Source organism: Giraffa tippelskirchi, chromosome 5 (assembly GCF_054371585.1).
Source record: "Giraffa tippelskirchi isolate mGirTip1 chromosome 5, T2T-mGirTip1v1.2.pri, whole genome shotgun sequence".
Classification (NCBI taxonomy): Eukaryota; Metazoa; Chordata; class Mammalia; order Artiodactyla; family Giraffidae; genus Giraffa; species Giraffa tippelskirchi.
The window spans coordinates 93,130,852-93,147,916 of record NC_137279.1 but is presented as its reverse complement, the minus strand read 5'-3'; the positions used below and the strand labels follow the sequence as shown (position 1 = coordinate 93,147,916).

At 40.2% G+C, this 17,065-nt stretch overlaps 1 protein-coding gene across 3 annotated transcripts; it reads right to left on the bottom strand.

Moving 5' to 3' along the window:
* Positions 1-375: 375 nt before the first annotated feature.
* Positions 376-17,034, bottom strand: CCT3 (chaperonin containing TCP1 subunit 3). Of its 3 annotated transcripts, none has more exons than XM_081494324.1 (14): positions 16,883-17,034; positions 14,054-14,115; positions 13,322-13,372; positions 13,170-13,232; positions 12,034-12,130; positions 9,655-9,772; positions 7,956-8,142; positions 7,131-7,280; positions 6,014-6,146; positions 5,753-5,834; positions 2,704-2,884; positions 1,727-1,972; positions 1,294-1,460; positions 376-757 (listed from the first exon to the last, which is right to left on the bottom strand). In XM_081494324.1, the coding sequence occupies exons 1-14, from the start codon at positions 16,911-16,913 to the stop codon at positions 739-741; spliced, it is 1,587 nt and encodes a 528-aa protein (XP_081350450.1). In that variant the 5' UTR covers positions 16,914-17,034; the 3' UTR covers positions 376-738. The 3 variants fall into 3 exon arrangements, with proteins under 3 accessions (XP_081350450.1, XP_081350447.1, XP_081350451.1); XM_081494321.1 differs by having other exon boundaries at positions 376-709; positions 1,329-1,460; XM_081494325.1 differs by lacking the exons at positions 13,170-13,232; positions 13,322-13,372 and having other exon boundaries at positions 376-709; positions 1,329-1,460.
* Positions 17,035-17,065: the final 31 nt, after the last annotated feature.

The window sequence follows — 17,065 nt, the reverse complement described above, 5'->3', positions numbered from 1 at the left end:
CTACAGGATACAGTACAAAAAACACATGCTCTATGTTCTTTAGGATAAACACCAGAGCCTTGGCACATACTGGGTGTTGCTCTACATACAACCACACACAAGGAATACCCATAGTTTGGACAGGTTCTTCCTGTTCTTTGGGTGGTGAATCCAAAGTTGTGCTTCTTTAAGCTTTACAGTATCAAGCTTTGAATTCCAAGAGCCATCCCAACTAGCATCTACTGAGAAGTCTGAAGAATACTCTCTCAAGAAGACAAAGTTACTTAATGACCTCAATCCCCATCTTTCTTCCTCCCCAGTAAGGTTTTTTGCCTTCTCCCTCCTTGCCAGGAGGCAGAGATATGACCCAAGGTTGAAAAACACACAACCACCATCTCAAATGACTTAGATTTAATCATCGGAAGCAAACTAAATGGAAAGCTTACAATAGAGAAGAATTACATGTCAGTGCCTTTTGCAAACTGAGCTGGGACAGAAAGAGACTGGGGCTGCCCCTCAACCTGATCCCTTCCAAACAAAGATATCCACAGTGTCCCTGGCAGTCTGGCTCAGGGAAGGGGGAGACTCTGCTGGCTCTGTGCGTTGAGGTTGCCTTGTCCACTGCTCACTCCTGGCCAGCATCAGGAGCTCCACCCTGCCGGCTCTGGTCGTCACCCTTCTTTTTGTGGCCTGAGACGATGTCATCAATCCGCAGCAGCAGAACTGCCGTCTAGGAGAAAAACCACAGCCCCAAAGAGGTCAGCAGACAGGAAGGACACTTGTTTTCTTTTAGACATATCACCTAGCTCCTCCTACGTAATTATCATTTTATCTGAAATCTACCCTTCAATAGTCTTGAATGTAAATGGAGTTCTCCCTAAGCAAGAGATGCTACTTGTGCTAGTTAACTTTTTTTTTTTTTGCCTTTTGGCTGTGCCACACAGCTTGTTGGATCTTAGTTCCCTGAGTAGTGGCTGGACTTGGGCTCTGGGGAATGAGAGAGCAGAGTTCTGACCACTGGTCTGCCAGGGAATTCCTTACCTTGCTCTTTAAAGATTTTTTTTTCATGTGGATCATTTTTTAAAAGTCTACTGAATTTGTTACAATATTATTTCTGTTCTATTATTTTGGTTTTCTGGCCCCAAGGCATGTGGGATCTTTGCTCCCAAACTAGATACTAAACCCGCACCCCCTGAAGTGGATAGTAAAGTCTTAACCACTGGACCACCAGGAAACTTCCCACTACCTTGCTTTTCAAATGAGCTAAAAATAAGCAGGGGGATGGAATTTCTTGGGAGATCTTTTGAAGAATACTTCAATAGCATAGCATAGGATTTTGACTGCCTCACCTCTACTGCTGTCTTATACGTTTGCAGCTTTACAGCCAATGGTTCCCAGATGCCCAGTTCTTTCATGTCCACCAAAGTGCCTGTCTCACCATTTACACCCCAAGTCTCACAATTCTCCTGGGTATGCTTGGCCTGTAGTTGGAACAAGCATAAATAGTTAAAGGGGGAAATATTAGGAACAAGTAAGCTTACAGAGACCATTAGACAAAAACCAAATACACTGATTGATAAGGTAGGAATAAGAGAAAATGCCAATGACAGCAAATAAGGTAAAAATTAAGATAGAGATTTTTAAGGGAAGAAGCTACCAGGAGAACCTGGGAGGACAGACACAAACCATCCTCTTCATCCAAACACAGCTTTTCCTACCTAAGAAAATAGCATGGAAAGGAACTCACCCGAAGGGAGGTAAGTAGACGGATGGTACTGGCTCCACAGTTCTGGATAAGGGTGCGAGGGATGACCTCTAGGGCTTGAGCAACAGCCCGATATGGCCACTGTTCCACACCAGTCATGGCTTTGGATTTTTCTGTCAAGGCATGAGCCACAGCCATCTCAGAAGCCCCACCCCCTGGCACCAGCTGAGGGTCCAGAAGAACATTGCGGCACACTTGCATGGCATCCTGGAGGTTTCGTTCTACTTCCTTGGGAAAGCAAACAAACAGTATAAAGCCAAAGCTTGATGACTCGGGGACAAACCAGAAGCACCAAAGGACTTCCTGACTGCCAAGTTTGGTAAACCACCAAAGAGGGCGGACTAAGAAAGGTCCTTCAAACCTTTTGGGAAGGGCAGATGCTGTAACTTTGAAAAAACACATTAACTACAATTCCAAGAAGGCCAGGGGGAGGAGGTGTCACTCTGGGATATTAGGCTTTTGTCCTCTGTGCTTGACAGACCTATACCTTACTCTGTCCTGTCTAGTTGTATACTCTAGGAGGCTGCATGCACAGTGTAGTAGAAACTCTGTACTTATTAGCTATGTGCCTTCGGTAAGTTATTTAACCTCATTAAGAAAAAAAAAGTAGTTATTAATTTCAACTTAAATAAGAAAACAGTGGTTGCTAGGGGATGAGGAAGCAATGAGTTTAATGGGTATAGTGCCTCACTTTTTCAAAATAAAAGTTCTAAAGATCTGTTGCATAAGAATATGAATACACTTAACACTGCTGAACTAACTGTACACTTAAAAATGGTTAAGACAATAAATGTTAGATTTAAAAATTTTTTAACCACAATTTAAAATAAAAACATTTGTAGATTCAGATGACAACTGAATAACTATAAATGGCCAACAGGAAAATTTTAGGCCCTCTGGGAAACTCAAGAAATGAAATGACTTACTTCAATCCAGCCACATTTCTAAGGCTGACTCACCGAGAGAATCTCTTTGCTGGCCCCCCGGAGAAGAATTGTGCAGGCCTTGGGGTCTTTGCATTCAGTGATGAATGTAAAGTACTCATCTCCAATTTTCTTGATTTCCAATAGGCCTGCCCCTGTTCCAACATCTTCTTCTCTCAGTTCCTCTGGCCGGCTCACTATCCGGGCCCCACAGGCTCTAATGATTAGATGGGGAAGAGGGGGTCAGGGAGAAGACCAGATGATGTCAGATCTTTTACTCATCTTCCTGGTCCCTAGAGTCTGTGGTGGGGGATAAAGGAAGGGCAAAAGTGGATTGCTACTAACATTTCTACCTAACTTGAGAGGTCTTGGCTGCCTGGTGAAACGGATTTCCAAATAGAGAGGTGAAGTTTCCTTAAACTAATACAGTTTTATAAGTGTACATACCTAAGATAATTACTACAACAAGATACCGTTTAATTCAAAGTATATTCAGTTCAGTTCAGTTCAGTTCAGTCGCTCAGTCATGTCCGACTCTCTGCGACCCCATGAATTGCAGCACGCCAGGCCTCCCTGTCCATCACCAACTCCCGGAGTCTACCCAAACCCATGTTCATCGAGTCGGTGATGCCATCCAACCATCTCATCCTCTGTCGTCCCCTTCTCCTCCCGCCCCCAATCCTACCCAGCATTAGGGTCTTTTCCAATGACTCAACCCTTCGCATGAGGTGGCCAAAGTATTGGAGCTTCAGCTTCAACATCAGACCTTCCAATGAACACCCAGGATTGATCTCTTTTAGGATGGATTGATTGGATCTCCTTGCAGTCCAAGGGACTCTCAAGAGTCTTCTCCAACACCACACTTCAAAAGCATCAATTTTTCGGCGCTCAGCTTTCTTCACCGTCCAACTCTCATATCCATACATGACCACTGGAAAAACCATAGCCTTGACTAGACGGACTTTTGTTGGCAAAGTAATGTCTCTGCTTTTAAACATGCTATCTAGGTTGGCCATAACCTTCCTTCCAAGGAGTAAGCGTCTTTTAATTTCATGGCTGCAGTCACCATCAGCAGTGATTCTGGAGCCCAAAAAAGTAAAGTCTGACACTGTTTCCACTGTTTCCCCATCTATTTCCCATGGAGTGATGGGACCAGATGCCATAATCTTAGTTTTCTGAACGTTGAGCTTTAAGCCAACTTTTTCACTCTCCTCCTTCACCTTCATCAAGAGGCTCTTTAGTTCTTCTTCATTTTCTGCCATAAGGGTGGTGTCATCTGCACATCTAAGGTTATTGATATTTCTCCCGGCAATCTTGATTCCAGCTTGTGTTTCTTCCAGCCCAGCGTTTCTCATGATGTACTCTGCATATAAGTTAAATAAGCAGGGTGACAATATACAGCCTTGACGGACTCCTTTTCCTATTTGGAACCAGTCTGTTGTTCCATGTCCAGTTCTAACTGTTGCTTCCTGACCTGCATACAGGTTTCTCAAGAGACAGGTCAGATGGTCTGGTACTCCCATCTCTTTCAGAATTTTCCACAGTTTATTGTGATCCACACAGTCAAAGGCTTTGGCATAGTCAATAAAGCAGAAATAGATGTTTTTCTGGAACTCTTGCTTTTTCGATGATCCAGCGGATATTGGCAATTTGATCTCTGGTTCCTCTGCCTTTTCTAAAACCAGCTTGAACATCTGGAAGTTCACGGTTCACATATTGCTGAAGCCTGGCTTGGAGAATTTTGAGCATTACTTTACTAGCATGTGAGATGAGTGCAATTGTGTGGTAGTTTGAGCATTCTTTGGCATTGTCTTTCTTTGGGATTGGAACGAAAACTGACCTTTTCCAGTCCTGTGGCCACTGCTGAGTTTTCCAAATTTGCTGGCATATCGAGTGCAGCACTTTCACAGCATCACCTTTGAGGATTTGAAATAGCTCAACTGGAATTCCATCACCTCCACTAGCTTTGTTCGTAGTGATGCTTTCTAAGGCCCACTTGACTTCACATTCCAGGATGTCTGGCTCTAGGTGAGTGATCACACCATCGTGATTATCTGGGTCGTGAAGATCTTTTTTGTACAGTTCTTCTGTGTATTCTTGCCACCTCTTCTTAATATCTTCTGCTTCTGTTAGGTCCATACCATTTCTGTCCTTTATCGAGCCTATCTTTGCATGAAATGTTCCTTTGGTATCTCTAATTTTCTTGTATATATATACTGAAAAGTATATTTATATATATATATATACTTTATATATATATATAAAGTATATATATATATTTCTTGTATATATATACTGAAAAGTATATTCAGTAGACCCTAAAATTTGGACAAATGAGTTCTTATGCATATGTGACATAATGGTCATTTCTATGTTGAACTTGTCCCATATCACCTAGTTAGATCTCAAGGCCAATAACAGGAATATACTAAAGACAAAACAAAGGTCAAGCAAGAAGGAAGGTTAAGTATATGTCTGACCCCATTTTAATGAATGTGAGGCTAATTTTTTATCTGTCATTCTTTCCTCCCACTCATGGGCATGCAGAGTCAATTATATACATGCATGCATGCCCCGAGCCATTTCAGAGTAAGCGTTTTAAGTATAAAATCGCATTTGAATCTATGGCGTATTATGTGATGTTAGGATAGACTTAACATAAAAAAAAAATCAATCTTAAAAAAAAAAAAGATGGATCTAAGCCTAGATATCCATGCTGAAGTAGTGAATGCAATCTAAGGTTGCATTAACAGTAACTGAGGATGCAATCAAGTTAATTATTGGTTCTATCATATTCTGAGCTAGTTAAGAAATGGACCCCTATGCCAAGGTGGTGATCACAGATGTATAAGCATAAGCTGTTCACTACTAGTTAGGAGCAATAAGAGTCTCATGCAGCAGGTAATTGTTACTCTAGAAGACCTCTGAGAGGGCAGATGGCTAATCTCAGGTTATTTCCACCTATAAATGATTTGGCTGATTGCATCCTGTTAAGCTTTATCAGTCATTATTGACTACATTATGAAGTTACAAAATAAAAACACATGGGAAGGGGCACAATTTTATTTTTACCTGACCTACTCACCTAGCAATGCGATTATTATCTGTCTTCCGGACTCTGCGGATGGCTGTAATATTTGCTCGCATGAGGTAGTGCTGAGCTAAATCTGTGGAAATAGAGATGTCAAGTTGGAAGCCAGAAACTCTGGGTTCTGAACTGCTTTTATCTTCCATGTACCCTAACCATCACCTGTAAATTATGTTCAGTATATGACAACATGGGATGAAAAAATTACCCATCCTCTTCTACCACAACAGCAGTCTGGGAAAATGAATGGAGTCCTACCAGAGATGCCCTTCTCTGTGATGACCACATCTGGCTTCAGCTGGATAATGTCCTCACAGAGCTGCTGAATGTACTCTTCTTCCATTTGGAGGATTCGGGTGAAGTCCTCCTCTCGTGTGATCTCAATGTCAGTCTGTGTGGTGAAGAAAAGTCACCATGAATTAAAAATTCTGAACTGGTGAAGCTCTTTAGCTACTACTACACTCTCTCTGGTGTAGAAGGAAATGGCAACATACTCCAGTATTCTTGCCTGGAGAATCCCATGAACAGAGGAGCCTAACGGTCTATAGTCCACGGGGTCGCAAAGAGTTGGACACGATTGAGCAAATGTCACGCACATACACACGCGCGGGCTACAGTCTATGGGGTCACAAAGAGTCGGACACGACTGAGTAAGTGACACCCACACCCACCCACCCACCCATGCACCCCACCCCTCTGTCTAGCCCTCTCATGTATCCCAGAAAGCAAGAGCTAAAATAAACCATGATCCAACACCTCTGTACACCAGTTTAGCTCCAGCAGTCATCTACATCTAGTTTAACTTCATTTAATTATTTACTGGAAGGAAAAGTCACAATGCAATTAGTGGAGAGTTTGACTAATGTCTATAGCCACTTAGTTCAATGTTTCCTGACTTGTCAGCATGCAGGGTAACTCTGGGTCTTAATTCTTCCAACTAATAATGATTCTTGTTCCCAATCACTGATAAGCTTCAATTACTCTGTTTTATTCAAGTGTGATGGAGCCTTGTGAGTTTCCTGTCCTCTGGAAATTTTTTAGCACTTCAAAGCTCAATTAACTCCTACTCCATGTTCTACTAATGCATTAGAAAAGGTTGCATGATACTCTGGAATTGAAGCCAAACAGAGCTGGGTTCAAATCCTGATTTGGCCAATACAAGCTATGTTCCTGAAGCAATTAACCTAAATTTTCTGAGCTACACATCCCTCATCTGTAAAATGGAAGTCAGTATCATTTGCTCTTAAGGGTTGTTGTAAGAATCAGAGATTATATGTAAAGGTCACACAGTAGGCATGTAATAAGCACTTCTTATTTCCTTTGTATAGTAACAGATTATTACATCAACTTTACGGTATAGGGCCAGTGCCCTTACCTGGCTTTCTCCTTTCTTGTATTCCAGAGAAGAATCCAGCAACACAATGCGAGGGTTCTTGATATAGCGCCGCATTCGTGGATGGGTCACATCCTTGTTAATCATGACTCCACGTAAAACACATGAGTCTTCAATGATGCCACCAGGTATCTGAGCAAAAGAATTACTTTAATCCACAACCAGGAGACAACTTCTCAACTTCCTTTTCAGACATTCATCTTTCCCAAATAACCACCATTTCAGATTTCTAAAGTATCTTTTTCCCACAAACCTCAAAAACAACTACAGCTGCAATCACCTTTCTTTCTCTCTAGGAAGCACATCAATCTTAGACCATGACACACTATTTGAAGGTTGACTGAAACAGAAGTTCAGTGATTGACAAAGATTTAAAGGGGCACATATCTCTACCTCCTGAAAGAGATTTCCATGAATTTTAGGTATAGGGCTCCCTCTACTGGTCACAAGTTATTAATGCTACTTTTAAATCTTATGAGATGGAGAAAGCTTTCTAGGGCTTATTAGTGCTATGGTGTAGAGCCCTTATTTCCTGATCTAGTGTCTGATATGCACACAAATACAGACCAAAAAAAGCCTTTCCCTTGCCCCTGTAAACCATGGATAGAGAGAGCAGTGAAGCTAACAGAATTATTTCAGATACCTCTTTAGTACCCGCTTTTTGAAGATTTTTGTTTTCCAGGTAGCAAATACTCTTCTTCCTGGTTCTAATAATAAAGGTATCTTGCTCTGATTTAAACTTACTTCCTCCACAAGTGTGATGCTAGGAAGTAATTTGTTTCCAAAGTACACACTTGAAGAGTTTACCTTTTCTACCCTTGCATATTTCTTGATGTCAATCTCTTTCCGGCCATTCTCCTCAAACTGTACAGTTTTGACAGCATCCAGAGCAATGTTGCAAGCCAAAGAAGACCACCGACTGATTACTTTGGTAGTAATGGAGCTGTTGATGATGTTCAGCATCGTATCTCGGTTACTGGTGTCGACAGGGATACTTAAGAAAAGAAAAACGGGTAATATGCTCAGGGGGATCTTGGATATTTAAGAAATCCCTCACCTACATCTTGATGGCTGTAACAGTGGGCCAACAGGCAGAAGAAGGGGAAATCTGTTCCTTCACAGGAAACTACCGTGTTATCAAGAAGTAACCTTGTCCATCTTCTGCTTTTTAGCAAGCTTACAATTAACCCATCCCTGGAAGGTGTCTCAAATCCCTGAATAATCTGCTCCCTTCTCTGACAACTCTCCACATTTACTTAAGAGTTTAAAGCACAATATTCTCTTTGCTTTCTGCTACAACCATATATACTCTATATAACTTTAACAACTTGAGTCAACCATATATACTCTATATAACTTTAACAACTTGAGTCAAGACACATTTTATCTTTGAAACTTCATCCCTTAACTAAAAAATCCTGAAAGCTGTAGAAGACCTTGGATACTATCTTGTCCAAATTTTCACATACTGCTGAAATCCCTTTTATTAACAGTGTAAGACACAATAAGCAATCATTAAATAGTTGTTGAATCATGTATTTTAGAGAAAAAAGCAATAGCTCCAAAAGTATTATCTAACACATAAGAAGTTACTGCTTGATAAAAATGTTGATTCAGCTCCAAATATTCAAGAAATCCTTTGTGTATCGCTACGTTCTTACAAAGCTTACTTCATAAAATTATCTTCAATCAAACACGTCATTCTCTAAGAGTGCTAGTTATCAAATACTTTGTTTCTTAATAGCAGGCAGTACAATACAAAGCTCTCCACGTTGCTGGGTACTTGTGTATCCAACAATCCAAGAATATGAGTAGATTACAGGTTTCATTTTTTAAATAACTGTTTTAACAAAAAAAATTTTGCATTTTGTATCATCTTCTCATTTAACTGACATTCCTTCCCTTAAGTAGAAGTCACACATTTTTATATTCTTTTTATAATACCTTATAGCACTCAGCAAACACAGACCAACAGCAAGTTCTGTGATAGACTGGATTCCAACAGCATTTTCAGTACCATCCTTTTCATTTTAATGAATACAGCTGACTACTATCCTATACAACACTTTGTATTACTGAGAGTACTGACTTAGTTATAATCATACATGATGGTAGGATATTTTAATATTAAGTCCTCAATAATCACAGTTATTTAACTCCTTGTTTCTCCTACTAGAATCTAAAACTTTGGAGTGAAGCTCTATTTCACTTACTATACATTCCCCAAGGCAGTGTCTAACATGGAAACTAGCAGATTGCATGTAACCAAAACATATTTTGAAGAACTGAACCTAGCTCGTTTTATTTGTCAGCTTTGGATCCTTTGCCATTTTCTAAAAACTTTTACTCCCCTTATCCTTCCCTTCATTTTGCCCCCTCTTTCTCCTTGCAAAATAATACAAACTACTGGTGATGTGCCTGGCCTTCCTTTACCACCTAAGAAGAGATCAGTCTTCCAGGCCTTCCTTGGATGACACTACCCACTTCTGGTCCCCACCTCCAATACCTTATTTTCTTAAGGGTGCTGATCATATCATCCAATGCCTTGCGGTAAGCACTGATCACCACTGTTGGGTGCATCTGCTGCTCTAGGAAGTGCTCAGCCACAGACAGCATCTCCCCAGCTGAGAAAAGATATATATACCATAACATCTTAAAAAGTATCTGGATATCAAAACAACTTCATTAAAGCTTTTAAAATACTTGCTCTTTTTTTCTAAAGCAGGTCTGCCCAAAAGGCATGCCAACGTTATTTCAAATTTTGTACTCTGTACAAGCCAACTCTGAAATCAAGTATTCTCATCAGATACATTTTAAATGACTAAAGACTGATCCTAGGGTTTACTTAATTCTGTGATCTAACTAAATATGTTATCAGTTTCTTAAACAAACAGTAAACATTTTCCCAAAGACTCTAAAAAAGAAAAATACAGAAAGGAAAATTGATTTGCTTATTATTATTTCAATACCTAAGATGTAGTCAAACTGCAGGTACTGAAAACAAGCCCCCCCACACACAAAACTTTATACCCAGAGAATACCCATAAAAACTTACCCTTTGGAAGAGGAATTATTGGTAAAATGCCCCTTTCTTTTAAAAACTGTCCTTACTTTTTAATTCTAATTAAAACACACACAAACACAGAGTAATACAAATACACAGACATACAAAAGTTTGCTTCTAAAACACCATTATTTTGGTCAAAAAAGGGCCTTTTACAAAATGCTTATACTATGAGGTCCACTGACACTAATTCTTAAAATGTACACAAATGTGTCAAAGTTTACATATCTACTCTCTGGCATGTGCTCAGATGTTTGATTTCGATACTTTAGAATTCATAAATGACTATTAAATACATTAAAAGATAATCAAATATTTTAAAAGATGCTCTAACTTAGAAAAGACTATGTCCTGTTAAACAGCAGCCAGAACAGTATCATAGAAGTTATCTTCAGAAATAGCAATATTTTGAGTTTTTTTAAATAGCTATGTCTAAGACACCTAGACCTGTGGATACTTAACCTGTTTAGTATCTCCAGGAGATTCAACTAAGGTTGTTGTTGTTGGTATTCAACTTTTTCAACGCCATGGACTATGTATGGTCCATCAGGTTTCACTGTCAATGGGATTTCCCAGGCAAGAATACTAGAGTGGGTTGCCATATCCTTCTCCAGGGGATCTTCCCAAACCAGGGATCAAACCCGAGCCTCCTGCGTTGGCAGGCGGATTCTCTATTACTGAGCCAGTAAGATTACTATCAGAGAATTCTCACGTTGCTACAGATATTTTCAAAATGAATGCTATTATAAAAATTTCACAATCAACTTAAAATTTATAAAACAAAGGCAACATGCTGTTTTCAAAAAGATGTTTTATGATCCCACAGGACGCAGAAAGATTAGCCATTAAAACATGTATAGCTAAGACTCAGTCTTAAGATTCTGTACTTGTCTATTTTACTACTCACTAAAATCCGTAATCTCAAAATCAGTATTTACTGCACTTAAATGGCATTCTGCACTTATTGCATGTCATTCACAGACATGCAGAGATGAAAAATTTACATCACCCAATGCATACAATTCCCAGGCAAGACTGAATGCTCTGCCTTGTTTCAGCTCTCATCTTGTAAAAAAAGTGCCTTTTATGTGGTATATTTAGTGGCAAGTTTTCCTCAAATTTGTGCATTTTCTTGGTGATTTCACTGTTGAAAGCCCTTAAGTACTATCTAGTTTTCCCATGTGCAAGAAGGCTCTGGTGTGCCTTGTAAAGACAATGAACTTATTAGATAAGCTTAGTTCAGGCATGAGTTACAGTGATACTGGGCAATATTAATGGGAAAACAATGTACATTAAGTAAGGTATCTTTAGAACAAAACATAAAACACATATTTATCCTTGATAAATATGTGACCAGAGGCTCAAAGGCATCTAACCCCGTACTACCTCCTGGAGTGATGGTTTTTTAGTACTCACTAATTCAGTGTTTGTGGTGACTTTATAGAAAATAATTTACTGTAATGAGAATAGACTGTATTTTACTTAAACTCATTTGAAAAACTTATTCTTTACCATGATGAACATTTTATGCTCAGCTGGGAGAGAATACATAGAAAATTAGCAACAAGTTCTTTAAATAGTTATAATTAATGGATTAGTAAAAATGTTCTTAAAATATGACTCAGGAGACTTCCCTGGTAGTACAGTGGTTAAGACTCTGTAATTCCACTGCAGGGAGTGCTGGTTTGATCCCTGGTCAGGGAACTAAGATCCCACATACTGAGCAGTGTGACAAAAATATAAAAAAGACTGACATTATCTCTGGCAAAAATCTAATGTTTCAATCTAATTTTCCTTATCAACCTTCCATTCTCTTCTTACCAAGAATAATTACTGATGTGGTCCCATCTCCAACCTCTTCATCCTGTGTCCGGCTAATTTCAATCATGGACTTGGCCGCTGGATGCTGTACTTGAATCTGAAAAGAAAAGTACAGGGCTACCCTGGTGGTCCAGTGGTTAAGAATTCACCTGCCCACGCAGGGGACATGGGTTTGATCACTGGTACATGAAGATTTCACATGCTGCAGGGCAACTAAGCCCGTGTGCCACAACCACTGAGCCCGCGTACCCTAGAGCTTGTAGTTGGGAACAAGGGAAGCCACGGCAATGAGAAGCCCTCACACTGCAATGAAGAGTAGCTCCTGCTCACCACAACTAGAGAAAGCCGATGCGTAGCAATGAAGACCCAGTGCAGCCATAAATAATTAGAAAAAGAAAAATGTAGACTTCACTGAATCAACATTACTCAAAGACCTCTTAACCCATTCTGCTTGGTCCTAACTCTTCAAGATTCTTGCTTCCACACTTACTCCCTTTTAATGTTTGATTACAGATTTAAATATTGAAACTGGCCCCCAAGATATCTAAGTAAACCACTTTTTCAAGTAGTTTTCTGCAGCGGGGCAGGGGGAAGGAGGAGGAATGCATTAGGACAACTTAACTATTAGTTTCTTGGGAACAGAACAGTATCTTTTAGCTAATTTATTCGGAGCACCGTTGTGGTCATTGAATTGTGGCCCCTGAAAGAACATGCTGATGTCTCACCCCCTGGAAACTGAATGCAACCATATTTGGAAATACAGTCTTCGCAGATGAAATCAAGTTAAGATGAGATTATAGGACAAATCAGGGTAGGCTCTAAATCCAACCACTGGGATGGTGAAGACACACAAGAGAATGCTATATGACAAAAGGAGAATTTATAAGCCAAGGAATGTGGTCAAGATTCTGAAGCTAGAAGAGGAAGGGTACTTCCCTAGAGCCTTCAGAGGGAGTGTCACTTCTGACACATTGAGTCTGGACTCCCAGCCTTCAGTTCATAAGAATAAATTTCTGTTGTTTCAAGTCACACAGTCTGTGGTAACTTATAAGCAGCCCAAAGAAACTAACCATTATTTATATTATCTCTTTATGTGTCTTTTGTAAAACGTTAGAAAACAAAATGAAAAGTTGTACCTCTCGAAGAATGGCATTGCCATCATTGGTCATCACAATGCCTCCCATGGGGTCCAAAAGCATCTAGGACCAAAACAAAAGTTATATTTAAGTGTCCCAGAAAACAGAAAGAGAAAATGTGTAGCTGAAGTTTCAGTATGAGATAAGCCTACCTTCATCATAGACTTGGGTCCCAAACATGTTCGGATGATATCTGCAATCGTCTATTGGGAAAAAAATAACAAAACATGTTAAGCACAAACCAAAGGATGGTGAATGTGTGTTTCAGGGGAAGAGGCATGGGCAACCCACAGAGCCAGTGTTTTAACAAGGACACTTCTAAAGTAGGGTTGGCAACTACTTTCAATATAGGGTGTCATATGGCTAGATTCTGTTGTCTTTCCCCTTTGGGAATGTTTTCTGGATTTGCAAAGGAATAACTTTTCACAAGGAAAAAAAAGGGACATAGCTCCCACAGCTTCCGTTTCCCAGCAGTCCACAGATAACTGAAAGTCCACATATTCGTATTTCCTTCCATGACAGTGGCTTCCACCCATGCTAAATTATATCCAGGGCTATTTTATTCTTTCATTCAAAAGATAGTTACTGAATATACCTATCCAGGATCTACAGTGAGTACTAGGAATACAAAAGGAAATTAATATAGTTCTTTTACCCAAGTAACACAGTCTAGTATGGGAGACAAACACAAACATGCAATATAATATGCACAATATGAGAAGACTATTAGACCCATCTCAGAGAGGGAAGGCTTCCTTCCCCTTACCACCAAAAGGGAAACGTCCTAAAGAAAAGGAAATCAAATTTTCTTCCATCAAATCACAAACAAATACAGAAATACAAACACAGGCAAAGTACTATAAACAACTTAAAAAATATGCTACCTTGGCAGCATTGATGTTTCCAGACTGAACTTTTCTTCCAGACTCACGCTTTGTGTTCTGGCCTAAAACAGATAAAAACAAAAGGCATGGGAGGGAGATTCAAAAGGAAGGGGATATATGTATACCTATGGTTGATTCATGTTGACGTTCAACAGAAAACAACAAAATTCTGTAAAGCAATTATCCTTCAATAAAAATTAAAAAAAAAAAGGGGGGGGGGCAACAGACCAGTATTACTCCACTGTATATAAGCTACTCCCTAATCTTTGAAAATAAACACACACCCAGGTTTCATGGACGTATACACTGATTAAAGCTTATCAACTTGTACTCTTTAAATATCAATTATACCTCAACAAACTATTAAAACAAACACACGTGCTTATGGCTACTTACTTATTTACTTCAATTTCTGGTATAATAAGAAACAATCCACAAAGCTTCAACTTTGGAATCTTGGTCATCACTTTCCCTCTAACCAAACATTCATGTATTTACAGCAAGGATTCATAATCTGAGATGTATTGGATTCTCAAAGGGCTGGTGTCCCTAAAAAAGCATCAATCTGTCCTTTATATAACAAAGGAAAGAGTTTGGGGGTTTACATTCTCCTACTAGGATATGGTGAACCATATCCACAGTCCCAGCATAAATTATTGACAGTGACCCCCAGTGTGCTGTGGAATGAGAACACACACTCTTTCCTTTTTTTCATTTCAAAGTTGCTGCCAGTGTATTCAGTGATGGACAACAGAGAGACATACTGTAGAGTGTTTTATTGCTTAGTTGACAAAGCTGCTTTTGAACGCTGGTGGTTTCTATTCCTTTGACACTACGCACTTTTATAATATGTGTTAATGCTATATGACAGAATGCTCTGATTCCTAGTGCCAAAGGTTCAATTCAGTGTATATAACTGAACACACTCATCCATTTGTGCTCCCCCTTTTTTTTTATGGTGCTTAAAGTAAAGAGCCCATCCTTTGCGAGTCATCCATCCATGTTGTTCCGTAGGCATTTTATCTTTGCTCAGATTGAAGAACGGTGGCTTGTTTCATGGTTTTTGTATTTGTGTCTAATGCATGTTTTAACATGATAGACGCAATGCATTGTGTAGTTTTCTGGAAAAGTTAATCTTTTAGAAATTGTTTTTCAGATCTTCAATAAATTTTTTCTTTAAATTTCAAAAAAAAAAAAAAAAAGTATCCGGGTTTGCAAGATATGGTCACTTCAAGCTTGGATATTGGAGAAGGCACTGGCAAACCACTCCAGTGCTCTTGCCTGGAGAATCCCATGGCTGGAGGAGCCTGGTAGGCTGCAGTTCACGGGGTCATGAAGAGTCAGACACTACTGAGCGCTTCACTTTCACTTTTCACTTTCATGCACTGGAGAAGGAAATGGCAACCCACTCCAGTGTTCTTGCCTGGAGAATCCCAGGGACGGGGGAGCCTGGTGGCTGCCATCTATGGGGTCACACAGAGTTGGACACGACTGAAGCGACCTAGCAGCAGCAGCAGCATGTTTGGATATAATCAGAATGCCTCAGTTACCCACTTACCATCAGTAACAGTGTACTATATAATTTAATAGGGAGCATAATCTGTTACAGCCGCTAATGCCAAGGATTAACACGGACCTCAGAAAGGTTGCACAATGCACCACTAACTCACCCTAGGGCCCTTTCAATGGGAGACAAGCTGATGGCTATAACTGAACCAATTGAACCAATGTAATGTTTTTCTCACTCCTCTCTCCAAATTATATTTTCCCTACAATTTGTTGTAAAATTTTCGATCTGGTCCCATCAAATCTAAACACACTCTCTGGATTTAGATCCCTATTTCAGGCAGTGTTAACTAAAATTCTGCATGGATCTTTCTGATGGATTCATCAGAAAAAATACGTTTTTTTTCTGGGTTAAGCGAATGCTTGTCTTAAAATAGTTATTTTCCAGGTGTAGAGAAAATAGATAAAATCTAGAAACAGCATTCTTTACACAGAAGATGGTGAGAAAGGCAAAATGGCTAGTCAAGCATGTCAAGTGATCATGCAGCATGAGGTACAGAAGTTACACAGGATAGAAACATACCAGGGGAAGAAATCTGGGATGTTCCCCAAGGTAAAAAGAACCAATTAAGAAATCTGGGAAAACTCAGTTCTTAAGTGGGAAAGATTACAACGGAGGAGACATTGGCAGGGATAATTACATCTAATATACGATCAGAGAGAGAAGCAGGGTTACATCAGAACAGGGGTTGACAAACGGAAATTCAAGACAACAGTTATCAAAAAAAAAAAAGTGGCCAAGGATACCACTCGCTGTTTGCCAGACCCTCTTTTAAACAATTGTACCTACTTACCTCATTTAAGCCTCACAATTCTACGAGGAAATATTGTTAACCCTAATAATAAAGACGGAACTATTTCGATCTTTATTTGGCCGAGGCCACACCACTATTAAAGGATGGACCAAGGTTATAAAGCTAGGCCAATTAAAAAACCTTTATTCATTCAGCTACATACTGAAAATCGCTCAAGGAAGCGTGCAGGGGCGGGGGCTGGGAGTGAAGAACGGAACGCCGAGTGGGAAGCATCTTTCCGAGGTCACTGCACGGAAAGACAAGGCATGCGGCGAGGGTAAGGTCAATTTGCGTTTGCGAAGACAGAGGAATGGGTTAAGAAGAGGGAAACGGGAGAAGGGGCTTCCAAAATGAACGACTGGAAGTCTCGGTGGCTGAACCAGGGCGCGACTGGGCTGGGGCAAGGCTGTAAAGTGCGGAAAGGGGGGACGGCGCGGGGAGTCCCTTCCCAACCTTCCCCACAACTCACTAAGCACGAGCACCGGACGATGACCCATCATGGCGGCGCGATGCAGAGCCGGGTACCCAGAGCTGGGGGAACCGGCAGAACCTTCTAGAGAGAGAGAACCAGCGAGAAGCCCAGAAAACGCTGCCTCCTCAGGGCTTACACCTAAACACGCTACTCTCTGAGTCACCACCAATCACCACATGC